The sequence below is a fragment of the Hipposideros armiger genome, unplaced genomic scaffold (genome assembly GCF_001890085.2).
Source record: "Hipposideros armiger isolate ML-2016 unplaced genomic scaffold, ASM189008v1 scaffold_667, whole genome shotgun sequence".
NCBI lineage: Eukaryota > Metazoa > Chordata > Mammalia > Chiroptera > Hipposideridae > Hipposideros > Hipposideros armiger.
In genome coordinates, this window is record NW_017732017.1 from 247,969 (window position 1) to 275,114 (window position 27,146).

Sequence of the window (27,146 nt, forward strand, 5' to 3'; positions counted from 1 at the left end):
CCCGCCCGGAGAAGGCCACTCGCCTTTCCACTTCCACTTCCCCTTAAGGTCACGACTCCTGCGGCTCTGGGAAGGTACCTGGAGCCCACGCCTCCATTACGCCCCGCAGCTCCGTGCGGCGCATTGACGTAATCACCACGCGCCCCCTTAGCCACGCCTCCACGGCGCTACGCTTTGTCGTCATTACGGCGCACCTCACGCCTTTTGGGCGTTCAAGCTCCGCGCGCGGGCCGCGCTGTAGTACCACGGTCGGAGTCCGCGCGCTCTCTGTCGCCTGTCCCTTCCGTCATGTTCCCGGCCGTCTCCTCTCCGCGGACTCCGGGACCCGGAGCCCGAAGGGGCCCGCTGGGTGGACTCGGGCCGGGCTCCACGCCCCGGGCGACAAGCAGGAAGGGTCTGTCCCTGGGGTCTGCCGTCGGCTCCCCAATGCTCTTCTCGCCGGTCGGCCGGCGTAGCTCGGTGAGCTCGCGGTAAGTGATGGTCCCCGGTTGGGTCTGGGAACCCACAGTCTCACGAGCCTCAGCGGGCCTGATGGGGCAGTGTCTCTAAAAGCCTCTGCAGCCGGAGGCGGCGAGGGGAATGCCAACGTATTGGGAAAATAGACTTTTGGCGCCCTTGCGGGCTACTTCAGCATCCGTGTATGCAATTCATCAATTGAGGCTTCGCTTTGCACTTTTCATGGAATGCTGCTTGTGTAGACGTGAAGAACAAACTGGATTTGAATCAGTTTCCTGCCTCTTACTACCCTAGTAATCTGGTGTAAGTTACTCATGACTCTTTATCTGCTAAATGACGACAGTATTTGACCTGAGCCTGCTTCACTAGTGCCAGAGAGGCAATATGAAATGCCACGGCGCAGATGTAAAGCGATGGTGGGAATGAGGACCTCCACCTCTGGAAAGTTATTATATAATGCCTGAGGTACTAACTGCTGTTACTGTCTGCAGGTGGTAATTATAAAAGGCTTTTAGCTACAGAAGCTAACTTGTAGCTAAATTAGTAGGGAATAGCCTTTCTATAAGCAGTGAGATAAGTAAGAATAGTTTTGTTACCAAATACGAGCTTGGCGCACCAGTGCACATCAGGAGTCCACACCAAGCCCACTTCTCAAACTTTAGAAGAAGGTAACATATTTCAGAGTAGTTTCCTCAGCATTCCTCTGTCAAAAATGAGTTTTCCCCTGCAGGAAAATGATAATACTGGGTCATGAACTTGTAGTCAAATTTATCTAAAAAATTTTGCTCTACTTGAGAGATAATTTTTAAAGAATATGTGTATACATGACTTTTGCGTTTTGAAAAGTGCTCTTCAAAGTGCTGATCTTGTTAGTGTTTTCTACTTTGAGAAAAGACGGGAAATAAAGTCATACTTTAGAGTGTGTGTGTGTGTGTGTGTGTGTGTGTGTGTGTGTGTGTGTGTTTAAATTTCTTAACCTTCTGGTGATCATTTAAAGAATACCTTTGTTATAATACTCTGTCAGTAAACAAAGTTCTTCACCACTCTGCATGTGCATCTCCTCATTTAGTCTTCATGGTAAAAAGATAGAATAACTTTTATTCTGGTAAGTTTACATTATTTTTCTGAATGTTAAAATGAAGGTGAGAAGGAAATATATTTTCTATTGCTGTATCTACTGTTGAAGACCAGATAATAGCAGATGCTCATGACCCATTTAATTTCTTGCTTGATTATGCAGATCTGGAAGATTCTTATAATGCTAGTGGTGGTGAGAACTTAAAGATAATCTAATCCAGTGTTTGTAAAACTTTGATCACAGTGTACGGTAAACTTTTATGTTCTATTTTGTTTTCAAAAATGTTGATTGAGTCCCTGAAAATTGGCCACAATTTGAAAATCACTGATCTTGTCCAACTTTCTTACTTCACAGTTGAGGAAGCAGAGCTATAAAGACTTTAACTGACTAGAGCATGCATCTAAAAATTGAAGTTTAAGAGTCTGAGGCCAAGTTTTCCTAAATCCTGTCAGTCTTTTTTTAGTGAAAAATATATTTAACTACATCGAATACATGAGCCAGAGTTCTTTTTGCTGTTACACCTCATCTTTCTTGTTCATCAAAGATCTTCTCTTTACTGGGAAAATATATACATGATAAATAGGCTACAGGAAAGTTTAAGTTGTGATGAAGTCATATTGTCTCTTTTCTTTAGAGGAACGCCTACACGAATATTCCCACACCACTCTGTAACTGAGTCTGCGAACTATGATGTGAAAACTTTTGGCTGTGCTCTTCCTGTTAAAGTCTTAGAAGTACTGACATTGGCTGAAGGTGGGTGTCCTTTTCCATTTGCTTCTATTAGCAATTCATATGGACCCTAGTTCTAGCAGGAGGTTGAAATTTGTGCTTTCTCTGATATGCCTTCACTTAAATGAGGAGAAAGAGGTAACCTATTTGGATTTTCACTTTAATTGAGACATAGGAGATATGATTAAACAATATTGTGAATGTTTAAATTTTAAAAAAATTTATTACAATAATAGACACATTGCCATTAATCCCCCTCAAAACACTCCCCCTTGCTTCAACACACTCAGCCCATCGTTCTTGCCTCTTTCTGAAGCAGTTCTGGAAGTCCTCTTTTATGAGTGTCTTTAGTTGTGCTGTCTTGGCTGCCTCAGTGTCCTGAATCAATTCAAAATGTTTACCTTTCATGGTCATTTTGACTTTGGGGAAGAGCCAGAAGTCGCACAGTGCCAGATCAAGCGAATAAGGTGGATGAGTATGTTTTTGTCTGACTAATGTTTTTGTCAGAAATTGCCATGTACCAGAAGTGATGTGTGACATGGAGCATGGTCATGATGAAGGATGATTTATGGCACACTTTAAAACACACCTTCTCTCAACCATAGCTCACACCTGACTGAATACACCAAACAAGTAAAAACTTTCCACATACTGTTACTAAGGTTCGACGCACCGCTTCCCATATTGAAGATCCTTTCCTTTCCATTGGATGGCATTCGGCAGCAGCATTTGTCAAATTTTGTGATCACAATGGAAAGGCTCCATGTCACACATTGCTTCTGGTACAGCAGTTTTTGTCAAATAAAAACATGATATGTCCTCATCCATCTTATTCACTGGATCTGGCACTGTGCGACGTCTGGCTCTTCCCCAAAGTCAAAATGACTATGAAAGGAAAATGTTTTGAATTGATTCAAGACATTGAGGCAGCCACGACAGTACAACTAAAGACACTCACAAAAGAATACTTCCAGAGCTGCTTCAGAAAGTGGCAAGAACAATAGGATAAGTGTGTTCAAAGCGAGGGGGAGTGTTTTGAGGGGGCTTAATGGCACTGTATCTTTTATTGTAATAAGTTTTGTTTTAAATTTAAACATTCACTGTATTTTTTTTATCATACCTTGTACAATGAATTTGAGAAGCAGAATGAGTTCATTCAAGCACAAATTAAATCTTTGATGGTTATTAGTACTGTATATGCAGCACTCCATTCAATTTCAAAAGTTAATTGAGTATATGAAGTTTAGCTTTTAAAATAACCCCAAAATCTAGTGCCTCACATTATTGGGTTTAATAGCACAGTACAATCAGGTCTTGGCCCTATTTCTGGGTTCTGTGCAGTGTCCCGGAGGCTGTGTGCACAATCCACAATGTTACGTGGTATGCATTTAGAACGTTCTGGATAGAGAGTGGAAGTTTGGAGGATGCTGTCAACACAAGCTTCAGAAAGGGGACATTAGGATGAGGGGCTGCGTGACAAGAAGAGTGCAGTTCAGAGCATCCTCAGTTATCTGTGTAAGTCATTTTAATTAAGGATTCAACTCTAGAGCTTTGTGATTTTCTGGAACATTGTTTTTCAAACTGCAGGTAGTGACTGAAGTCAGTTTAGTGATTTATAACCAGCATTTTTTAAAAAATGGACTCAAATAGAATATAGACTATCAGAGTGCACCTCATAGAATATAAGTAGCTCATTTAATTTACATTGTGTGCACATGTGTCATGACATAGAGTATATCTCACACTGAATGACAGAACTAAGTGTAAAGAGCTCCATTCTAGAAGAAGGCCCTTCCTCCCCCATCAGCTGGAACTCAGGCATCTTGCCTGTGAGTCCTTGGGGGCTTCAGGCGTGCTCTCGACACCCGAACTTCTGCTGACCTCTGCCGCACGTTGTCTCTGTTTAAAATATATGTAATACATGTTACGTTTCTTTCCCCTCTAAAAACATGTACAGTATATAGTAGATGTGAAAACCTTTAGCATACTCCTGGTTCATGCCTCCAGACTATGTTAGTAACACATCATACCCAGCCTCAGAAGAGAGCTCCTAGAAGCCAGGGTGTATAAACTGAAGTGCTGTGCAAACCTGAAGAACTTTTCCCCACACAGAAACCTGCCAAGTGCTGTGTGTTAAGTCACGGTCTGCAAGGGCTCCCCAGGAGAGGATTTGGAGGTGCTATAGTGCTTTCAGGAAAAATAAGAATATATCAGAGCAGATACTCACACTCAGCAAAAGCCCCCACGTGGCCTCAGCATGTTTTGACATTCTAGCTTGTGCGTTGTTCATGCCTTTTATTCTGTATCTTTACCCTGCCTTTAAGTAAAGAGCACGTCAAATTAATGAAGTTTCCTGGGTTGTTAACATATTTGTGAAGGTTTATCGCCAAAGCTTAAGGGAGCAATATGCTAATTTAGTTTCATCAGTATGGAATGTAACTTTGTATGTCTCCATATAATGAAGTAATTTATCATACTTTCAAAGAGCTCTTGTTTGAAAAGCATGTTCTTTTGAAGGAATGTGATTTTTCCTTAAAATGTTTTATGTATTTCATGACAGGTCATGTTATTTATGATGTTTTATCAAAATGAAATTATGAATGCTATTAAGTATTACAGAAAGTAAGCTATCTGTTTATAACAGAAACTAAGATATATTAAACCTAGGCCCAACATACACTTTTTGTCTTTAGATATATTTCTAAAAGTGGTTTTCAAGTTAAATGGATGTCTTCTATTGGATAGTGATAACTCTTGAAATAGTCAAGAGTATTTTTTGTTGTGAATCTATTTTATGAGTGATAATTTTTGTGGTGAAGAATGTAGCAGTAAAGATTTTGGTATAAGGAGATTTTAACAGTTGCTCTTGTTCATACTTTAACTGTGGACCTCGTGTTTTTCTTTGTGTGTGTATGTGTGTTTTTCTTTAGATGATGACATGCAGACTGTTCACATATATGAAGGTGGATGGGCTTGTCTGGTCTGCAAAGAGAAACTCATTATTTGGAAGATTGCTCTGTCACCTATTACGAAGGTGATGGCTCTTTGGAGAGGTGGAAGGAGAGAGAGGATGGGAAGCCAGTTAACTATAATCTTAATGAATTTTTAGGGTTGTTGGAGGACAGTAATTTGAACCTACTCAAGCATTATGGATTTGCATTTTCATAGTGACATGAAATACTGAGCGTGCGCACACATTTGTTTACTGGGAAGACGGTTTCTCCCCTTTAATGATTTTAAACAAGGTCCATGTTATTTGCACGTAATAAAATTAGAGACATTGAAATTTTAAATGAATGTCATGTTAATCGCTCTGCCTAATGAAGTCTAAGACTAAATGGCTGGGCTAAATTTATTTCTAAGAAGATAGGACTGTTTCACTGAATCTACTGACAGATGCTTAATAAAGAAGGAAAGAATGCTTCCAGTGTTTACAGTTGCTTGTTTAACTTTCAGTTGTCCATTTCTCACACAGAGGTTGTCATGTCTGGTGCCTTCTCCTTGGCGACCTCTTTCTTTGTCTGTTCCAGATCAGACATTCCCTCTTGCAGCACTCATTACTCACGGGGCCACTGTTCCATAGGGACTGAGGACTCCTGGTTCCCTAAACTTTTCATGCCTCCTGGCCTCTACTGCTGCCGCCTAGAAAATGGGATTCGTAGTTAGAAGCACAGCTGAGGGCACGATGATTCAGCAGAGGGAGCCTGATATTTGGCTGACTCTAAGAAATATTTTCTAGGCAACTTGGTATAATTACTCTAGTCATGCCGATTTTAAAGGTCAAATAAATCAAGACTAGACTGGGAAAATTCCATAGGAGCTTGTGCACTTCCCTTAACCAATGGATTGGGAAGAGATTGACTAGTTGATATTCAGGGTCCCTCTAGCTCTTAAGTTTTCCTGATTTTATATCTTGTAAGAATTTTTTTTTTAAATTACTGAAAGCCTGATCAAAAACATGTGAGAAGAAAGAATATTTATAGGATGATATTTCCAGCGGTGAATCAGAATGTAAACTAAGCAGAGAAAGGAAATAGAGAAGTCAGATGCATTTTCAAAAAATCAGCTTTGCTGTAAAGGTCTTTGTTTGGCTTTGTTCTACAGTTAGTTTGCAAAGAGCTTCAGCTGCCACCTAGTGATTTCCAGTGGAGTGCTGACTTGGTGGCCCTCTCTTACTCTGCCATCTCAGGTGACGCACATTCTACTCAGGTAGGTGACTTAATGCTTATTGAAATAAAGTGTTTTTCAAATGAGGGCGTTGGAGGAATCATCTGACCTAACTCTGAGACATAACTGTAAAGCTACAGGAATGGAGACCCTGTGGTGTTGGAAAGACAGGAACACACAGGGCAGTGAGACAGAACAGAGTCCACACAGAGGCCTACTCAGGTGGCCTGTGAGCTCTGACCGAGGGGCCAGAGCAACTCAGTGGTGGAAGGGTGGTCTTTTCAGTAAATGGTGCTGGAACCATTGGTCATCCTTTGCAAAAAAAAATGAATTTCCCTTTAAACCTCTACAGAGATCAGCTCAAAATGGATCATAAATCTAAATGTAAAACATAAAACTATAAAAATTTTAGGAGAAAATTATCATGACCTGGGATTAGGAGAAGAGTTCTTGTAAATCACCAAAAGCATGTTTCATAAAAGAGAAAAATGGATAGGTTGGACTTCATCAAAATTAAAAGCAATAGACTAGGAGAAAATACTGGTCAATCGTATGTCCAACAAAAACCAAAAAACTTATCCAGAACATAAGAAGTCTCAAAGCTGAACAAGAAAACCCAGTTTAAAACGGCAGAGGACTTGAGCAAATGCCTGGCCCGAGAGGACATGAGGGGGTCAGATAAGCACATGAAGAGATGCTCGCAGCACGTGCTGTTAGGGAAATACAACTCAGAACAACAACGAGGGACCGCTCACACCTCTTAACAACGCTGAGCTAGACTGCACTGACCCCGCGAGTGCCGGCACGGTAGGGAGCCACTGGAGCTCACACGCTCGCTCGGGGTGTCAGTGCTGTGGACTTAGCCTTGTGACCCAACAGTTCCCTTCCTGGCTATTGACCTTCGAGCGGTTAAAACAGGTTCACACAAAAGCAGTACGTGAATGTCATAGCAGCTTTATTTGTGATAGCTAGAGGTTGTCAATACATGTCCTTTAGCACGTAACTACAATAGATAACAAACTGGTTCACCCATAGGAAGGAAGCCCACTCAGCAGTAACAGGGATGGCTGAAGCGCACGCATTGTGTCGAGTGAGATAAGCCAGTGTCAGAGGTTACGTTCTACACGATTTCATGTGTTTGAGATTCTTGGAAAGAAAACTACGATGATGGGAACAGTGGTTGCCAGGCGTTAGGGTGGGGAGGCTGTGACTATAAAGGGATAGGTCTCGGGAGTTTTGAGGGCCAGTGGAACTGTTCTGCATCCTTACTGTGTGGTGGTAGTTACATGAGTCTATCTATACACATGTTACAAGTCATAGAATTGTACAGCCAAAGAGTTTTACTGTATGATCATTTTTAAAACAATGGAATTTTTATTTCTGATTTTTCTTAATCAAAGAGTAACTTTGACTTGAAACTGGTTTCTTTATATCAGTTTCATCAGACTCCCAGACTTCTGTTACTGTGATCGCTGACTGTTGTGCTCTTTTTTGAGGCGGTTGCTGTCATGGCTGCCACCAGAGAAGGTTCCATCCGCTATTGGCCAAGTCTTGCTGGTGAAGACGCCTACACAGAGACTTCTGTAGATTTTGGAGGTGATAAGACTTACAGTTTCCTGACTGCAGTGCAGGTATATCTGATAGATGCTCCTTCACATTTAGGGCACAGCTGTGATGTGGCCTGGAAATGGGATTTGAGCAGACCACACAGGCCAAGGAGGGATCAGCGAGAGATGGGAAGAACGTAAGAATCTGATTTGAGGAAGCCCTTCTCCTCTCGTGGGGCTCTAATACGAGCATTGGACAGTAGCTAGCAGTATTCACTTCTTTCAGGAACCTTTTACGAGGAACCTTTTAAAAACTCTTAGCCACTGTGAAGAATGGTTTGCTAACGTATACGCTGCAGGTTTCCCAAAGAAATAAAAGCTGTTGCTTGATCTGTTGAACCTGCAATATGGTGAATCTATAATTTGAAAATGAGAATTAAAAAAAATTTGCAATTGGAAACCAAACTACAAGAGGTTTTCTATGTAGACTTAATTATATTAAGGGAATAGATTCGTAAGTGAATTATTTTAATAAAATGACACTGCTTTGTAATTTTAGATTTAAGGTATAGATGATTTTTCTCTGTATCAAAGCATTTTGTGTTGATTGTCTTTGTCTGAGCCTTACATACTTAACTGGACTAACTGCATAATGTTTGGTCACAGGGAGGAAGTTTTATTTTGGCCTCCTCAGGAAGCCAGCTGCTTCGGCTGACACCTGAAAACTTAGGGAAGATCCGTCAACACGTTCTGCCTCAAGGGCAAGGCATGCTTTCAGGGATCAGCCGGAAGGTGTCTTCTCTTCTGGGAATCTCATCTCCTAATAGTGACCTCGTAGTAAGTGGATAAAATAACTTTGTTTTACAAGCTTGTTTCTGAGTGAAATCCATAAGTTGGAAGTTTCCTAGGAAGTTGGTATTTCCTCCCTACGTACGTAGTGTTCATGAAACAAAACCTTTGATCTTTTCAGTGAAACATTTTTGTTATGATCAAATGAGTTTATAAGAAGCCCCTCGCATTTTGCTTTCTAGATTTAGCCAAAAGTGTGTTCTCCATGACTCCAGCTAATCTGTGTGGGTCAGTCAGATCTAGGTCTGTTGGCTGGGCTTCTTCCCTGAGCTCGGGAATAGTGAAGGGGCAGTGCCGGTGCTGATGTTTACAGAGCATCCTCTCTGTCAGTGCCCCGTATTTGTTATCTCCTGTGATTTTGCGACCACCCATAATGGAAAGAGCTTCCTCTCCAATGGGCAGACGGCAAGATGGCTGCCCCGAGGCTATGTGAACTGCCGAGGTCACAGAACTACGTAGTCAGTGGCCGAGCCTGTTTGAATTGGATGCAGGACCTCTTTACAGAGCCATTTCCCTCTCCTCCGAACGTACTGTCATTGTCGGCTTCCTTTAATGAGCTTTGAACCTAAAATTGCACAAGTCCAAAAGCACGCTGCTCCGCTCCCCTCTCCTCCTATTGACTGCACAGTAACCTGCAGAACGCGGTGCTCTTTTACCTGTCTGTTTCTGTTCATGGGACTGTCACTGTTTTTAGTGACCCAGGTATAAAACCTGGATTTGAGGGCGGGGGAGGGGGGGGTCTCCCACTCCTGTAGCAGATTTGTTATGTACCAGATGCTGTCGATTTCACTTCTGTCATATCTCATTTCCAGCCCCCATCTTTCTGCTTCCACTCTCATGCCTTAATCTACACTCTGGGAACATTTCCCCTGAGCTCTTGGTGCCAGTCCAGTTCACTCACTGCTAACCCCTTCTATCCCATTTAGTGGCTGGAGTCACAGTGCAGGAGACTTGGAGACAATAAGGGTTTACCTCAGAACAGTCACTTTAACACACCTATACTTAAAAGGCGAAATAGCACATCCATGCGTAACCAACCACACACATGCCTGCCACATTCATTTTCCTGTAGCAGCTCTTGTCTTCAAAAGCCATTGCTCGTACCTCCCTTGCTTACTAGGTTTATAAACGCGCATTCAGGACCCACTGCTTTGTCCGTAGTTTTCCATTTGAACCTTATATTTGCTTTTCTGCTTGTAATCTGCATTCCAATTAATAGGACTGCTTCTCATTTTCTGCAGCCCCCTGAACTGTCCCAGCTCTGCTGCCCACAAGCCTCCGGCCTGTGTGTTTCTGCCGGAAATCCCACCTTGCTGCAAGGCCTGCTTCAGGGTCACTCCCTCCTTTGAGTTCTAAATGAAGGCTTCTGCTAGGGCTACTAATCAAAATAGATGGAGATTGAATTTGAGAAAAACAGTTCATTAACATTGGAACTGAATCTATAAACTTGACTTTTTTTTCCTCTCCATACAGCTTTCAAGTGTCCTTTGGGATCGAGAGAGATCAAGCTTTTATACCCTGACAAATGTGAACATCAGTAAATGGGAATTAGATGAGGGTTCAGAGAAACAAGCACTGAATTGGGAGATAAGCAGAGTCCTGAAGGAGAACATCACTGATGCCGTTTGGGTAAGGAGCAGTGACGTGCCCACGGCACATATGGCACATGAGGGTGAGGACGCTCCTGTGTTCACAAGAGCGTATTTCAGTGTCAGACACACACACAGAGTTTTAGCCATCCAATAACAGTCTCTTGACTTTGGAACTCACTGACTTACTTAAGTTTTAAAGTTCATGCCTTATTCATGCAGTGACTGAGCTACTGTGGATGAGGCACTTTGATGGGTGCTTGGGACACAAAGGTGAAAAATGATGCCTGTGCTCAGGAGCTTATGTTGCTGATGTCTTCACACAGGGATCTGAAAGTAACTACGAAGCCATTAAAGAAGAGGTCAACATCCGATATTTGGATTTGAACCAAAATTGGTAAGCAGTCTGTCATACAGGCAATCGTCTAGAGGAATCAGTTGATGTCTGTTATAAAATGATGAGCAGTCTTGCTGTTCTGATGCCAAGCTAATCACATTAACTTAATGCCTCACTAAATAGTTGTGTTCATTACCTGGAGGTACTAGTTCAGTTGAGTACAGACAGTTCTCAGTCTTCAGCAGAGTATTCTCACTCATACATGCGCCATCTGCCGCAGTCAGAGTCGCGTCCTGTCTGCTCTCAACAGCTGTGGCTTCTCTTCTCACCGCTAAGCGATGCCTTTCCCGCTGCCGTGGGTGCTCCGTGTTGTCATCTGTCTCATCTCGGGGGTGCCGCCCCGCTTCTCCAGCTTGTGTGGATGGCTGTACTGAGTAAAGGAAGGATGGGGCGAGGCTTGGTCTTGGAAGCACCAGCTAGCATTCAAGGCTGGCTCGCACTCAGTGAGTTTGCTCTTAGAAACGGTGTTCTAACCAGTTCCTAGGACCCCAGGTCAGTCTGATAAAGCTAACTTATCCCTTTATTGCTTAGCTTTAATACCAAAGGGGATTCGGAACTTAAAAACCATTTGTAACGTGCTTTCTGTGAGGAAGTTCAGAATGAATGCAAGTATCTGATTTGTAATCCTTGAAAACACAACTTACCAGAAGCTGAGGACTACTTTTAGGTGTTTTAGAGTAATTTATTTTCGTGGAATGAATTGTACTTATTTCTTGGAAGGATATTGCAGATCTGCTGTACAATTTTTCTCTCGTGGGCTATTGAGACTTATCAGTAGGATCCTTCTTTATAGTTTCTGAAAATCTATAAACTACCAAAGAAGTAAAATTAATAGTGCCTATTTAATTTCCATAAATAGTTTAAATACAGTTTACCTATTTTCACTGGACTTTCAGAAATTTTGAACCGCTGCTAGGACACAGCTCACTGTGGGTGCATGATGTGGACACTTGCTTGTTCAGCTTTCAGAACAGAGAAGACAGACGTGCTTAGGAAGCGCTCTGCTGGGTCAGAGCCAGGGCTGTTCTGCCCCTGTGTTGTCATGCCAGTGAGATCTTGATGGGGACTATGGGACACGTCACCCAGTGTCCTTCTTGACCCACTTCCCCACCTTTACTCCAACTTGTCTGGTCATCACTCTCATGTCCTCGAGGTCCAGTGACCCATACCGAGCGTTTCTTCTGAGACTGTTTGTCTTCCTGGTACTCATTCTGGCCACAGCTGCATCCTAGGCTTATATTTTCAGTCACCAGGCTTAGCAATTCTTTGACTGGATTATTACTGACACCAAGCTGATAGCTTCATTGCAGATGGAAAGTTTGGATTTTTAAAATCTTAAATGAATTATTTTATATATACTCCCATAAACATTTGTCAGATTTTTACTGGTTTGTACAATTGTGATTATCTTCCTAACATCTTTACCATCTATTAAATAGTTTCATGGTTTTTTAAACATGAAGTTTTTTATAAGATGTCAAATAAACCTGGTCCTAGCACTGCTCCCTCAGGAATCATAGCTGTCAGATGGGTCTCCTTTTATCTCATGGTGGCGCAGTCTTCAGAGGAACGTCAATGTGAAGGCTGACCGTAGGTGTGACCAAATGTGCCTCCCCATTTGGAACAGAGGGGCTCAGCACTGATTCTCTGGGACCTCACTCAGTTCCTCCTTATGTGTAATGTTCTTATGTGTCATCTGTTAGCTCTTTAGGTCACTGCCAGGATGTCACCAATTTGGGCCAGCTGGGGGAGAACAGTGGAGAAGGAAGCTGAGAGCCATGTTGGGAATGCTTGATTGGAAATGGCATGTTAGTTAGTCACTAACTTGATTTCTTATTTCTAGTTGTCAGTAGAAGGTGCCTGTCACCCTGTTAATATTTCTGAGACTTGAAGGAAAGTTGCTAATAATGCTACTAAATGTTTTGAAGGGCTAAGATTAGAGACTATTTAATTCATTTCATTCTTTGTGGGTACAACAACCCTGATAGACTTAAGAGGAATGTGGAAGCTAAGATGGAAAAAAGTTTATTTTTACATCTACAGCAGCTTGAAGTTTCTATAACTGAGTATTAAAATTAAAAACAACATGTTTTTATTCTGGAAAAAAGAAAGCTTTAAAGAACAGATTAGATTAGGGGTTGGCAACCTTTTCAGTGAAGGGCCCAAATTAACTTTTTTAGGCTTTGGAAGCCATGTGGTCTTCACTGTAGCTACTCTGCCCCACCACTGGCAACACAGTACCCACAGACAGTACACCGGTGGGCATGGCTGTAACTCGATAAAGCTTCATTCACAAAAACTTGCCTGGGCACAGTTTGGCCTCAGGGCTGTACTTTGCCAGATCCTGCAGTAGGTCATTTGTTGGTTTTTTATTAAAGTCAGATTTATTTAGTTATATTTTACATACAGTAAAATTCAATCATAAGGAAGAGAAAATACATTTACAGTACCGTATTTATCAATACCATAAATTTTTGTCTGAGGTTTTACAAATGCAGTTATTTAACTGTAACCATAATCAAGATATGAATGGTTCCCTCACCCCCCAAATTGCCTCGTGCCCCTTGGCAGTCTACCCCTCCTCCCACTTCCACCCCTGGCAGCCACTGATGTGTTTTCTGTCCCTAGAGTTTTGCCCTTTTCAGAAGGCCATATAAATGGGACTATACAATCTAGAACCTTTTGCGTCTTCCTTCTTTCGCTTAGCGTAATGCATTGGATATTTGTTCAGTAGTTTCTTCCTTTTTACTGCTTAGTCCATTGTATAGATTTATCAGAGTTTGTTTATCTGTTCAGCAGTTGGAGGATACTCGGTTGTTTCCACTTTGGGGCAGTTATCAGTAAAGGCCCTACAAACATTTACACATGAGTATTTGTGTAGACAGTTTTCATTTCTCTTGGGTAAATATCTAGGAGTGGGATTGCTGGGTTAGATTGTAAGTTTATGTTTACCTGCATAAGAAACCACCAGGCCATTTTCCAAAGAGACTGTAATCTTTCTTTTGCTTTGATTAGCGATGGGCTCCTAATTTTGGCAGCAGCGTGGCATCCAGCAGACACTCCGTGTCTCATCTATTACTCTCTGATAACAGTGGAAGATAATGGCTCCCAAATGTCAGATGCAATAACTGTAGAAGTCACTCAGTATAATCCACCTTTTCAGGTAAGATTTCTATCTAAGTTAAAACATACTGAGTTTTCTTGCCCTAACCATTGTGAGGTCAAAATCTTTGAGTGAGTCATCGACAGGGCTTCGGTATACTTTAAAATAGCTACTTTTTTTTTTTTAAGATTTTATTGGGGAATTAGAGGAGGGGAACAGCATTGGGGAATCGGTGAAGGGGAACAGACAAGTTGCTGTGTTTTGGTTCTTCAGCAGTGGAGGACGTCACTTCACTGGCCCATGTTGGTATTATGATCACTGTGCTCTTCCTGGCTGAGGCAGTTGGTCACCGGCCATTGGATGGCCACTTACGGTGGCTCAGGGCAACCCACTGCAGCCTACGCTGTTGCCGGCATTCACGGCAGCCCAGCCCCAGGTCAAGCTGTTATTCATCATCTTAGCTGTAGAGGGCAGTGTCACTGGCCCTCAATGTGGGATCCGAACCGCAGCCCTGCTGCTCAGAGCTGGTGCTCCCAAGCGAGCTCTTAACCAGCTGAGCCACTCGGCTGGCCCCTTGTTCACCATCTTAGCTGTAGAGGGCACAGCATCACTGGCCCATGTGGGAACCAAACCGGTGGCTCTGCTGCTCAGAGGTCACACTCTCAAGCCAACTCTTAATCAACTGAGCCACTCAGCCGGCCCTAAAATAGCTACTTTTTAGACACTGCATTTTTATTTGCCACAACGGACTTGTTCTTTGCTTGACCATAGCTCAAAAGAAATGAGAGTCTAAGCTACTGACAGCAAGCAGTTTGTTTCTTCTGCTCTAGCTCTATGAAGGGATTATCATTTCTATTGTTAAGTAGAAAGAAAATATTGATGAAGAACTGCAGAGTGCAAATAAGGAAGAAACCTGATAGGAATTGGGGTTCAGTTTTGAGCTTGTATAATACAGAAAAATTCCATTTCTGCTCAAAGTAGGATTATATTTGTAGGCATTATGCTCATCAAAGTTCATATAAATGATTAAAACAATTAAAAGATGTCTAATTTGAAGCCTGGTAGCAAGTAGACATATTGTTTAATAACTATGATCATGAGGAAAAATCTGATTATGCAAGAAAAGCATGCTTAGTGTTAAAATTTCAGACAGTGCAAATGGGTGTAAAGAATACAATTTCAGAATAAAAAACCATAGGATCCCACTTACAATGTTTTGTTGGTAAAATTTCTTTGTTAATAATAAACAGTATATCATTTTTAGCATTTGCTAATTTTATTTACAGTTGACCTTTGGAACAATGTGGGAATTGGGGGCATCATCCCCCGCTCTCTGCTCCTCTCCCCTATCCTAGTTGGAAAGTCACGTATGACTTTTGACTCCCAAAAACTGACTAGAAGCCTTACTCATCACAGAAATGGTTGATTAACACATACTTTGTATGTTATATGTATCATATACAGTGTGCTAATAAAGTAAGCTTCAGGAAAATGTTATTAAAATCATAAGGAAGAGAAAATACATTCACAGTACTGTATCAATATAGTAAATTTGTCATCAGTTCGCATGATGAATTGTCTGTCAGCACCTACAAAAATATTCTTATGTGATACAGAACACTGTAGATGTTACATGTATTACTAATGCTAGACATAAGGTGAAAAGATAATATGAAAAAGAAATTCGTATTTATTTACAGGTTTATGCATTGATAACAAAGAGGCAGCAATATGTTTGCTTTATGGCAGCCTAGTATTATACAGACGATTGCTTCACAGTAGTAAGGAAATCCACAAACATTTTCCAATATATTTATTGAAAAAAATCCACAAATAAGTGAACCCACACAGTTCCAACCTGTGTGATTCAAGGGTCAACTATAATTAGATCTTATTTCTGTCTCTGCTGATGATTTTATATATGAACAAATTTACTCAATTTTCTTGTGCTTGATGTGTTGATAGTGAAATCAGAACCATGATGTTTATCAGGGATCATTTATAAAGTTTTGAACAATTCAAAAATAAATAATACAATGAATTAATGCTTTTATTTTCTTTCTAACATTTAATAGGCTTCTAGTTAAAACCTTATCCCCATGTAAATGGTTTCAAAATGTGCTAATTATTTACAACTCAACAAATGAATTTCTCTAATTGATGCTTATAAACTGATTGTATCATATTTTGTCAGTCATCTCATGGATAGTGTTTAGGTTTTCATAAGGATGGTGAATTATTTTATCATTTTTATGAGATAGTGTACAAAATTGTGAATTATGAAATCACACAAATAAGCATTTTTGTTTCAGTTCTCATTAAATGTTATGTTAAATTGAATTTTCAGTCTGAAGACTCAGTTGCATGTCGGTTGATGGTCCCCGACTTTTCAGTGCGGACCGCCTGTCTGTACACCGAAAGCTCTGTCTATGTGTGCTCCACGGGGACCGGGAAGTTTTCCATCCCTCAGGAAAAGATTGTCTTTAACGCGCAAGGTATGGTGCCGGTTTTGGAAAGCAGGATCAGTGAGCTCTGTGGTCATTCTTTTCCCGTAAGTGTTGTTTCAAGCACAATACCGCCAGGTGTTAGAGGCATTTCGTACCATACCTATAGTAGCCAGAGTCACAGCCCTACTAAACAACCAGAGGGGTAGTAGAATTCCCAGACCGCTATATGTATGGGCAAAAAATATTAACATTTTCCCCAGCAGAGGCCAAGAAGAAAAGGACTGATGCTAAGAAGTAAATTGCTCATTCCTAGTTATGAGAGTGACTCACCCTGAGTTGTTCTTAAGAAAGTGTGTCCAGACCCCTGGGCAAGAAGAGTGTGAGCGGCTGACATCGGGGTCAGGGTAGGGAGAGCCACCAGGAGTGCGACAGAGCCACGCGATGGTTCAGTCAGGATGTTCACCTGAAGGGCTCGGCGGAGGGCTGGCTGGAACTAGATTTTCTAGTCCCAGCGTGAGAGCCCTACCTGGAGGGTGCGAGGGCATTAAGGCGCCGAGCAGGCTTAGACTTTCTCCCCCATCAGCTTTCTCAATAAGTCAAGACAGAATTGGGCAAGAGGACTCCATCAGATTGATTAAGCTGTTATTCTGAATTGTGTAGAATGAGTCATTTTATTTTTTTGCTCACTATGCTTGCTGCCATCTTGCAAGGTTAGTTTTTATTGTCCGAAATCTGAAGTACACAGAGCCTGCTATTTCCAATAGCAACAGGTTCTTGACATTTGACCTGGGATTAAGAAATGAAGTTCAAAGTAGGAGGAATATTGTAAAGGAAAAGAAAACATTCTTAGTGTATCAGGATGATTTTCTACTTAGGTTGGCAGATTTAAAAAGCATTGATTTGTTCTGTGTAATTGTGTGTTTTCCTTTCTTTTAGGAGATAGTATTTTAGGAGCTGGTTCCTGTGGTGGTGTTCCTATCCTTTTTTCTAGAAACAGTGGGTTGGTGTCTATTACTCCACGGGAAAACGTGTCCGTGTTAGCAGAAGACCTCGAAGATTCTTTAGCATCTTCTGTTGCTGGACCAAGCAATGAGGTAATGTGGTTCAGCATGATTTTACAGTTTTTATCACAGTTTTAAATGTCAGACTGTTTTAAAATGTTTTAAAAGTCAGACAGTTTTCAAAGAGTTGTGATGAAAACATTCGTTCTATTATCTCCCTCACCCACTTTGTCCTCTTTCCCAGAAGCAACTATTTTTGAGTCCTTTAGCTGTTTCTTCTGTTTTTTTTCCTCCATACTTCTAAATAATATGCATATATTGCTGTGTCCTAATTCACCAATTTTAGACATTTGTTGATCTCCTGTTACAGAAGATGAGGATTTGGGGTAACTTTATTCCTTTCTCTGCCTTGATTATCCCAGTATAAACTTATTTCCATTATGGTGACAATATGAATATTGTTTACAGCTCATTGAATCAAGTAATGGGCTGATTACATTTACTTTATTACACAACGTGTGTAATTAGACTCATTTTATATTTGCTTACATGTATCTGGCATAATCTTCCCACACCCGCAAGCAGCTCTGTAAATGCCTTTCAGTGTAGTTTTCCCCCGAGTCAAATCTCTAGGAACTCTACATGTCCTATCATCTTGGAGCTCTTCTCATTGGCCTCAGCTCCTTGTCAAGAGCTGTCCCTACACCACAGACAGAGGTCTCTGTGCCTTGTCATTTGCCGTTCCTTCTTCTGGTTTCCATCTTTTTGTGTTCTGGTTCGAGTCACAGATGTTTGGGTGGTTGTGTTTCTTGTTATTCTGGGGTGATTTTTGAGAGGGAGATTTTTGAGGGGGGTGAAAAATCGTCAAGTTTTTTTTCTGATATCTTGAAACCTAAACTCCCCTGATCCATAAAGTTTTTCTCATTCTTTTACAGGAGACTAAAAATAATACTGCTTGGGATAATTTTCATTTGAATAGTATGTGACGTATTTATATAGACTATTTCTCTAATTCAAAATTAAAGTGATTTGGTAGTTTCAACAAAAAGTAATGATTTTTTTTTCTTTTATTTTGTAATCACGTGGATTTGTGATACTGCTGCTGTTCTGAAGCAGTATTTCATTCCTACAGCATTCTTTAAAATTTTTTCAAATCCTTTTTACGCTTAGTAATATACATTGTGATGAGTTGTAGAAAAGCAAACCCATGAAAAGGTTGCACTGCTTATGATGAAACCCCCAAATCACTTCTTTCACAATATAATCCCTCAATTATATATACCTTTTTTGTAGGACTGTGGTTGTTCACCTGGTACATTTTATCTTGTTTTAGTGTTTTATGTATATAAGCCATTGGTATAGAGAGTATGGTAAACAGCTTGTGTACCTGTGTTGTTGCTGTCATAGGTGGGTCCAGGTTTTAGTCCAATAATTAAGAATTTGCTGATACCCTCACCTCTAAATTGTAGTTTGTTATTTTACAGAGTGTGATTTTTGAGAGCTCTACAAAGAATGAAGCCAGAGCCCAGGACGACAAAACCAAATCGCTAAAAGCAGCTTTTCTACAATATTGCAGGTATAATAATCAGTGATGGCTTCTTTTAAGTTTGAGGACACATTTACTGACGTATGCTCCTTATTTGTTGACTGACAGGAGAGGTTAGAGGAATGGTGCCATTCAGGGGAATACGTTTTTCTGAACTTCAGCACTTGAACAAACTGTTATTCTGAACTTGGTAGTCACAGGAGGGTACCGGCCAGGCTGGGGGGACATGGCGTACCCTGCCCTGTCCACTCCCATTCACAGTGGTGACCCTGAGGACAGCGTGACCTGGTACGCGTCATGTGAAGGCACGAGGTTGCATACAAGGTTTGTCGGTGCCGTGAAGGGCGTGGCCTTGGCCTGTTAGTGCGGTCTGCTGTGTAGACAGTCCCCATAGAACTTGGTGGCTTATGTAATTCTGCGGCCGGGCTGTTTGGGGTTGGTCTCAGATGACCATTTTTCTGGTCCCATGTGTGGCCAGCTGCCTGCTGTCCCTCCTAAACTTCCTCCCATTTGGGGGCCTGTGGCTGGTCAAGCCTGTTCGCACTGTGGCCTCTCCTCCTCCAGCAGCTCCCCTGGCCTTGTTCATGGATCAGGGTTCCAGAAAGGGCGAGAGGGGAAGCCTCAGTGCGCCCGCGCTCTCCTGGTCTCTGTGTGGGTCACATCTGCCCCTGCCCCACGGGCCAGAGCAAATCACAGGGGTGAGCCCCGTAGGAGGACACTCACAGGGAGTGGACGTGCGGAGGGGGGAGTAATTGTCACACCTGCTGACTAATTCTCGTGGTTTTAAGATGACTTCAGTCATTTCACTCTGTCCTAGACATGTGTTCTGCAGATCATGGATGCTGGTACCTACCTAGTGAGGTGCAGTAAGTTCATATTTGAATAAACAAACGCTCACAAAAATTGTGGTCCAGCCCTGCTCCGCCCCTAACTAGCTGCTGCATGAGACTCTGGACAGTTGCCCTAACTTTCCGAACTGCTGCTTCCTTTGGTAACAATGAGTGGGCAGAGCTGGGTATGTGAAGGGTCATTAGTTTCCCCAGCAGATCTACGTTTTGAAGAAATATTCAGGATTTACTACCTCCATGTCCCCAGTTCTCGGTTCCTGATACCCTAATCCCACTAGAGCACAGTGGCTCACTATCACAGGAGGGGTGGCAGTTAGACTCCCCAGAGCTGTCACCGCTTTAATAGTCTGTGGCCTGATGGTCTACTGAGTTTACTTTCTTATCCAGGAGACAGTGCCCTTAGACAAGGTCTTCGCTTCTGTGTTTGAATAGTAGTATTCTTTTTTTTTTTAAAGACTTTTATTGGGGAGTTGGGGGAGGGGAACAGACAAGTTGCTGTCCTTTTATTCTTTAGTCTAGTTGTGGAGGACGTTGATTCACTGTTCCATGTTGGTATTGTGATCATTGCGCTGTTTCCCAGATAAGGTAGTCAGTCACCGACCATTGGATGGCCACTCACGGCAGCTCATGCCGGCTGCTGGCCACTCACGCTGACTGCCGGCCGCACACGGTAGGTAGCTTTATAGCAGCCCACTGCAGCAGGGGCTGCAGCCTACGCCGTCGCCAGCGACTCACGGCAGCCCAGCTCCAGGTTGAGCTGCTGTTCACCATCTTAGCTGTAGAGGGCAGTGTCACTGGCCTTTATGCGGGTTCCGAACCGGGGCCTTGCTGCTCAGAGTTGACGTCCCAAGCCAGCTCTTAAGCAACGCGCCACTCAGCTGGCCCTGAATAGTATTTTTCAACCTCATTGTGTCGCTTGCTGTTCAGTCCAACTGCCAAGATTTGGGTTAAAATACCATGATTTTGTTTTGCACAGGTTTTCCTTTAATTAACAGTTCTTGTCAGATTGGTGGCATCTGAAAATTTAAATGCTAATGGAACAAGGCACTGTGGTCATTGTTGTCATTTCCTGTGGCTGCTGTAACAGGTTACAACAGACATTTATTCTGTCACAATTCTGGAGACCAGAACTCTGAAGTGAAGGTGGCAGCAGGGCCACACTCCCTGTGAAGACTCCAGGGACACTGCTCGCCTCTCTCCTGGCCTCTGGTGGTTGCTGGTAGTCTTTGGCATTACTTGGCTTGTGGACACATCATTCCAGTTGTCTCTGTTGTCACGTGGCCGTCTTCCCTGTATGTCTACCTTCACGTGTGCTTCTAATAATGACACCAGTCATTAGATTAGGACCCACTAATTCAGGGTGACCTCATCATTACCTGACTAATCACGTCTGCAAAGACCTTGTTTGCAAATGAGGTCACATCCTAAGGTTCTGGGGGACATGGGTTTTGAGGGGACAAGATTCAACTCAGTATAGTCATTTCTAAATGTTTTCTAGCAGAAGACGAAGCATGGAAAGGAATCCCTGACCTTTATTTAGTCCTGAGAGCATAGTAACCTTAGGGATGGTGTCACTGGGCCTGTAGCACAGCTGTGCTATTGACTTACCTGTTTAGCATGCTGGAAATACTGTGAGGTTGACAAGTAGTCATTTCTGGGGTAGTGTCAGCCAGTAGCCATGAGGAATTAGGATGGAATTGTGGTAGCTTAAGGCAGGATTTCTCAGCCTCGTCACTGTTGACATTTGAGGACAGATCATTTTTTGTTGTGGTGCCATCCTGTAGATTGTGGAGTATTGAGCAGCATCTCTGGCCTCCTCCCCCTTGATGCTAGTAGCATCCTTCCCCCCAACTTCTGACAACCAAAGTTGTCTTCAGACATGCTTTCCGGGGGTCAAAATCGGAAGGGAGCTCCCTGACATGCTGTCTGTTTAGTTTTGTGCTGAGGTAGTATTACTGTTTTTATAGCATTGTTTCTTTGAAATTAATTTTTGTATTTGGTTTTTATTTTACTTAACTAAATGTAAATATAAAATCTTCTGTTTATGAGAATTTAAGACACTAGTTCTGTTGATTGAAATAGTTAATTATTGATTGATCTTGCCGTAGTCAACTTTGTATCCTGTAACCTGTAGCTTCTACCCAGCCTTTCACACTTTTAAACAGTTTTTCTGTTACTCTAGTCAGCTTTCTCTCCTGTTCTGCCAAGAGACCATTGCAGCCCTGTCCTAATGTCCTCCACCTGCCATTTTCCTACCTCCTCGCCCTCTTCTCCCTCCTCAGCAGTTGACTGGGCCTCCTACTTCACAGAGATGATAGAGGCCCCAGAGCTCAGCGCCCCACCCCCACCCACCCCAGCACGGGGCTCCCTACAGACTTACCTGCCTCCTCCCCCACCCTGTGAACAATGCGCACCCATGTTTCTGGTCCAAACTTTCAGGGAAAAAAATCTTTCCTTTTAATTTGCTAATTCAGATTTTTGTTTACATTTAGGTACTTGTTTTTTGTATTGTAAAGGAATTTTAGCATTTATTTTTTAACATATCATGGTACAAGAAAGTCTCTGTAACAAATAACTACAAAATACAAGAACACATACCGGATATCGGAAATTTTACATACTGGTAACAAATTTATGATATTTATGCACCATAGAAGGCCAAGAACTCTTCGTTGTTGCAAATCCGTCATAAATTCAACAAAACCAATTATTGTATTCCAGGGTATTATTTTGCAAACGGATATCATTATTGATTTCTAGAGTTACATTTTTAACACATAAACATAAATAAAAGAATTAAAAACATTTATATAGATACGTAATTAGTACTACCCATGTATAATCTGCATCTTTATTTTTTCCTCACAAGTTTGGGCAAAAAAGTGTGCATTATACATGGCAAAATATGGTAGGAGGGAGTGTACCGTGTCTGTCCCCAAAGCCACTGTTTCCTGCTCCTCTACCCTACTCTCCAGTTCTTCCTCTCTGTCCTTGACCCTTGTGCTGGCTCCTCCTGGGACGTTGGTCATATTCAGTCTGCCATTTCTAAAAAGACAAGTCTGTGTCCCCCTTTGAGCTACCACTGCTGTCTTTGTTCCTGTTACAGCTAAGCTACTGGAAGGTTGTCTGGTGGGTGATTGGCTGTCACCCTCCAGATCCCTCTCTGCTCCCTGCTTGGTCTCTCCTTCTCCTTTGGCTCCATGCACTGTGGACACCAGGGCTCAGGCCACTCCGTACATGGAGGAGTGTTTAAAGACAGCTGCGTGTCCCACAGGCACCTGGGTCTTGCATGTCTAGCACTGTGCTTGTCTCCAAAGCTTTTCCTCCCACTTCTGCCCCATCCCAGCACCATGCCACCGTCCACACATGTGCTCAGAGCACAGCGGGGGTTGGGGGTTGGGGTGGTGTCATCCTCATTCGTCAGGTCCAGCCAGTTGCCAGTTACGTTGTATATCTGCGTATCTTCCTCCCACCTGTCTGCTTGTCCCATCCTTCCCACAGCCACTGCTGGCGCAGGCCATCTTCTCTTACTAGATTTTCATGGTGACTTCCTACCTGGCCTGTCCCCCCTCCTGTCTGATGCCCTCTTCTAATGCCCTCTTCGTGTCATAGTTACAGTGACCTTTTCGAAAACTTGCCGATGGTGACGTCTCCTCCCAGTGCCTGTCCACTGCAGTTTACGGGACATTGGTTCTCTGATGTGTGCCTCAGCCCTTTTATCGCAGCGCCCATCCTCCCCGGAGCTGCGCCTCACCCGCTGGCACTCGTCTGTACCCTGCCTGCCATCCTTTACCCCGGCTCACCTGCCTGCAGCTGGTGGTGTCCCCCTTCCACCCATGTGATCTCATATTCTCAGTGGCTCCAGTTCTCCCCTGAGATGCAGACACACATACTCACAGGCGCGGCACACGCTCCCGGTGCCGCTGCGCGCCCCTCGCACTTTCACCGCAGCCTTGCTACGCCTCTTCCCAGAAGTTTCCCTGCCCCGTTGTGGTTTCAGTCCCCCATTCTAAGTCTGCCATAGTGTGTGTGTAGTTGTTTGTGGATTGTCTGACTCTGGACACTGTCCACTTTGTGAAGTCTCAGACTGTTTTTAATGCCTTGTCATTCTGTCTCTGGTGCCTAGCACGTTGTAAGTATTCAACATACGAGGTATAATTAAAAGATACAGTGAATATTTAAATTAAAAAAATTATTATTACAGGGCCGGCTGAGTGGCACGTTGGTTAAGAGCTGGCTTGAGACGCCAGCCCTGAGCAGCAGGACACAGGTTCAGATCCCACATGAGGGCCAGTGGCACTGCCCTCTACAGCTAAGATGGTAAACAACAGCTCGGCCTGGAGCTGGGCTGCCATGAGTCACTGGCGACAGTGTAGGCTGCAGCCCCTGCTGCAGTGGGCTGCCATAAGCTACCGTGAGTGGCGGGCAGCTGGCGTGAGCTGCCAAGAGCTGCTGTGAGCGGCCGTCCAGTGACCGGCGACCAATCTGCCTCATTTGGGAAGAGCGCAATGATAATACCAATGTGGGCCAGTGAAGCGAAGTCCTCCACAACTAGACTGAAGAACAAAAGAACAGCAACTTGTCTGTTCCCCTTCCCCAATTCCCCAACGCTGTTCCCCTCCCCCTATTCCCCAATAAAATCTTTAAAAAAAAAAAATTATTACAGTAAAAGACACATTGCCACAGAACACTCCCCCTCACTTTGAACACACTTATCCCATCGTTCTTGCTTCTTTCTGAAGCAGTTCTGGAAGTCCTCTTTCGTGAGTGTCTTTACTTCATCCTCCATCATGACAATGTACCATGTTACACATCACTTCTAGTTAACGGCAATTTCTGTCAAGTAAAAACATTATGGTGTATCCTTATCTACCGGATCTGGCACCGTGCGATTTCTGGCTCTTCCCCAAAGTCAAAGTGATTCAGCACATGGAGGCAGCCACAACAGTGCAACTAAAGACACTCACTAAAGAGGACTTCCGGAACTGCTTCAGAAAGTGGCAAGAACCATGGGATGAGTGTGTTCAAAGCGAGGGGAGTATTTTGAGGGGGATTAATAGCAGTGTGTCTTTTACCATAATAAACTTTTTTTCATTTAAACATTTACTGTATTTTTTTAATCACATCTCATATGTTTGTTGAATATGAATGCATAAGAGTTGTCTCCCTGTTAAATAAATGTTACTAAAAATAATGAACTTTGGGCTAAAATATGGTACTTTAATTTCATAATTAACTTTTTCCTGGTGAGTGTTGAAAATGTTTTGCCTCCCTTAATACTTTGCTTCGCAATTTTATTTCAGAAAAGATTTAGGTCATGCCCAAATGACTGTTGACGAAGTGCTTTCCTCCCACACTGATCGCGACGCCGACAATGACCTTGATGGAGCCATTGTCCAAATCAGTGTGGAGCTCATGGACGACTACCCTGCTTCGGACCCGCGGTGGGTTGCGTCTGTCCCCGAGGGTGAGCACACACCAACTAACGTCATGCACGACCTGCTTTGTGAAGAGCATTTGGTGCTTTCATTAAAGCGTGTCAAAGCATCATTTTTAGATTCTGAAACAATTAACTATTAAGTCAGTATTTTTAAAAGGTTGTAGCTCTCCTTGTAGTAGATTTTGAAAAGGGCTCAGAACAGACACCGAGGGAAGGTTGGAGCAAATCCTACTTGTTCTGTTGCTCTGGCTGACGTAGAGGCATTAGCCCTTGTTGGCTGTCTCAGCATTTTATTTCTAAAAGCAACTGTAGTGTAGGTAGCATTTGGCACTTACTAGCCCCCAATTAAATGATAATTTTGGCTGATTGAAATTGTACATTTCCCTGAGAGCTGCAGCGCACACATCTCAGTGTGTAGGCCAGGTGTGTCACTGGCCTGATGCTTCCTGCCTCCCGTGACTGTCCCTCCTTTCCCTGCACCGTCGGGGCACTTGGCTCCCAAGTACCAGGGAACTGACTCAAACAGCCATTCGTCTCCCTACTTTCCTACTTAGCAAGTTTGCTAAGCCTCCTTAGGGATTTAGGAAGAAAACATCAGTGTTTACCTTGTTTCTTTGACTATTTTTTTTGAGCTGTCAAGCCTAGAATGATATAAATGATTAAACTACAATAGTAATAACATTTTATTTTCAATGAATATGGTATGAATTGTATCAAACTTCCAAAATCTTTCTCTTAAATTTTTTAAACTCTTGGGTAATGTTATAAATGATTGCATTGAAAGGTTGGTATTTCCCTTTTGCATAGTATTGTCTTAATTTTTCATTGTAATAGCAGTAATTGTAAAGCCAGTATATGTGTCTAAGTTTTGTTACTGTGTTTCAACAGAGCCACCTGGGTTTAGCAAAGCATCACTGCTTATTCTCCACCAGCTAGACGACAAGATGAAGGCCCATTCTCTCCTCATGGACTTTATTCACCACGTAAGCTTCCCCGTCACTGTGATTAGGGGTCCCAGGACGCTTAGCTCTGCTGTCCCTTTGTCAGCTCTTCCCAGGACACTTTCTCTCTTGTTCTGGGTGTTTCATTGCGAGGGGCATGGCTAGTGTTTTGCATTTTCTGTGCTGACTTAAAAGTAAGTCCAGGGCTGTGCGGAGGCCTATTACTTGAAGTATAAAAACTGCATTGAAAGTAAGATAAAAAGAAAAATAGTGTATTTCAACAGAAAGTGTTGTTTTAGCTTTTCTTGTAACATCCTATGATATCATGCTTTTTAGTCAGATTTCCTGTGTGCTTTTATGTAAAAGTTAGGTTTTTGTGAGTTGATTTTGTATTATTAGAAAGACAGTGTAAAGAATAATAAGGTGAGAAAAATAAGATTTTTATTTGTGGATTTTAAATTTTGAAGTGCCGTTAGAATCAAATTCTCGTTTAAAGTATTTTTTTTAAAGGGTATCCCTATTTTTAAAAATTACAGTTGACATTCAATATTATATTAGTTTCAGGTGTACAGCATAGGGATTAGACATTTATATACCTTAACGTGATTCCCCCAATTAGTCTAGTACCCTCCTGACACCATACATAGTTATTACAGTGTGATTGACTATATTGTAATACATTTTCTGTGCTGTACTTTACATCCCCGTGACTTTTTTTTTTTTTTTAAAGATTTTTTATTGGGGAATTGGGGGAGGGAACAGCATTGAGGAATTGAGGAAGGGGACAGACAAGTAGCTGTCCTTTTGTTCTTTAGTCTAGTTGTGGAGGACATTGCTTCACTGGCCCAAGTTGGCACCATCATTGCGCTCTTCCTGGGCGAGGCAGATCAGTCACCGGCTTCTGGACGGCCGCTCACGGCGGCTGCTGGCCGCTCACGCTGGCTGCTGGCTACACATGGTAGCCCATGGCAACCCACTGTAGCAGGGGCTGCAGCCTATGCAATCCTG

General features: G+C 42.6%; 1 protein-coding gene across 1 annotated transcript in view; it reads left to right on the plus strand.

The window, feature by feature from the left end:
• The first annotated feature begins 200 nt into the window (after positions 1–200).
• NUP133 (nucleoporin 133) overlaps positions 201–27,146 on the plus strand; it is a 54,819-nt gene continuing 27,873 nt past the window's right edge. Inside the window, exons 1-14 of the mRNA XM_019626357.1 lie at positions 201–470; positions 2,169–2,287; positions 5,194–5,297; positions 6,368–6,472; positions 7,927–8,061; positions 8,644–8,814; positions 10,300–10,455; positions 10,742–10,812; positions 13,828–13,975; positions 16,263–16,410; positions 17,299–17,456; positions 18,848–18,939; positions 25,061–25,224; positions 26,086–26,180. Of these exons, the coding sequence (XP_019481902.1) occupies positions 289–470; positions 2,169–2,287; positions 5,194–5,297; positions 6,368–6,472; positions 7,927–8,061; positions 8,644–8,814; positions 10,300–10,455; positions 10,742–10,812; positions 13,828–13,975; positions 16,263–16,410; positions 17,299–17,456; positions 18,848–18,939; positions 25,061–25,224; positions 26,086–26,180 (1,848 nt within the window). The 5' untranslated portion in view covers positions 201–288. The remainder of the gene's footprint in view (positions 471–2,168; positions 2,288–5,193; positions 5,298–6,367; positions 6,473–7,926; positions 8,062–8,643; positions 8,815–10,299; positions 10,456–10,741; positions 10,813–13,827; positions 13,976–16,262; positions 16,411–17,298; positions 17,457–18,847; positions 18,940–25,060; positions 25,225–26,085; positions 26,181–27,146) is intronic.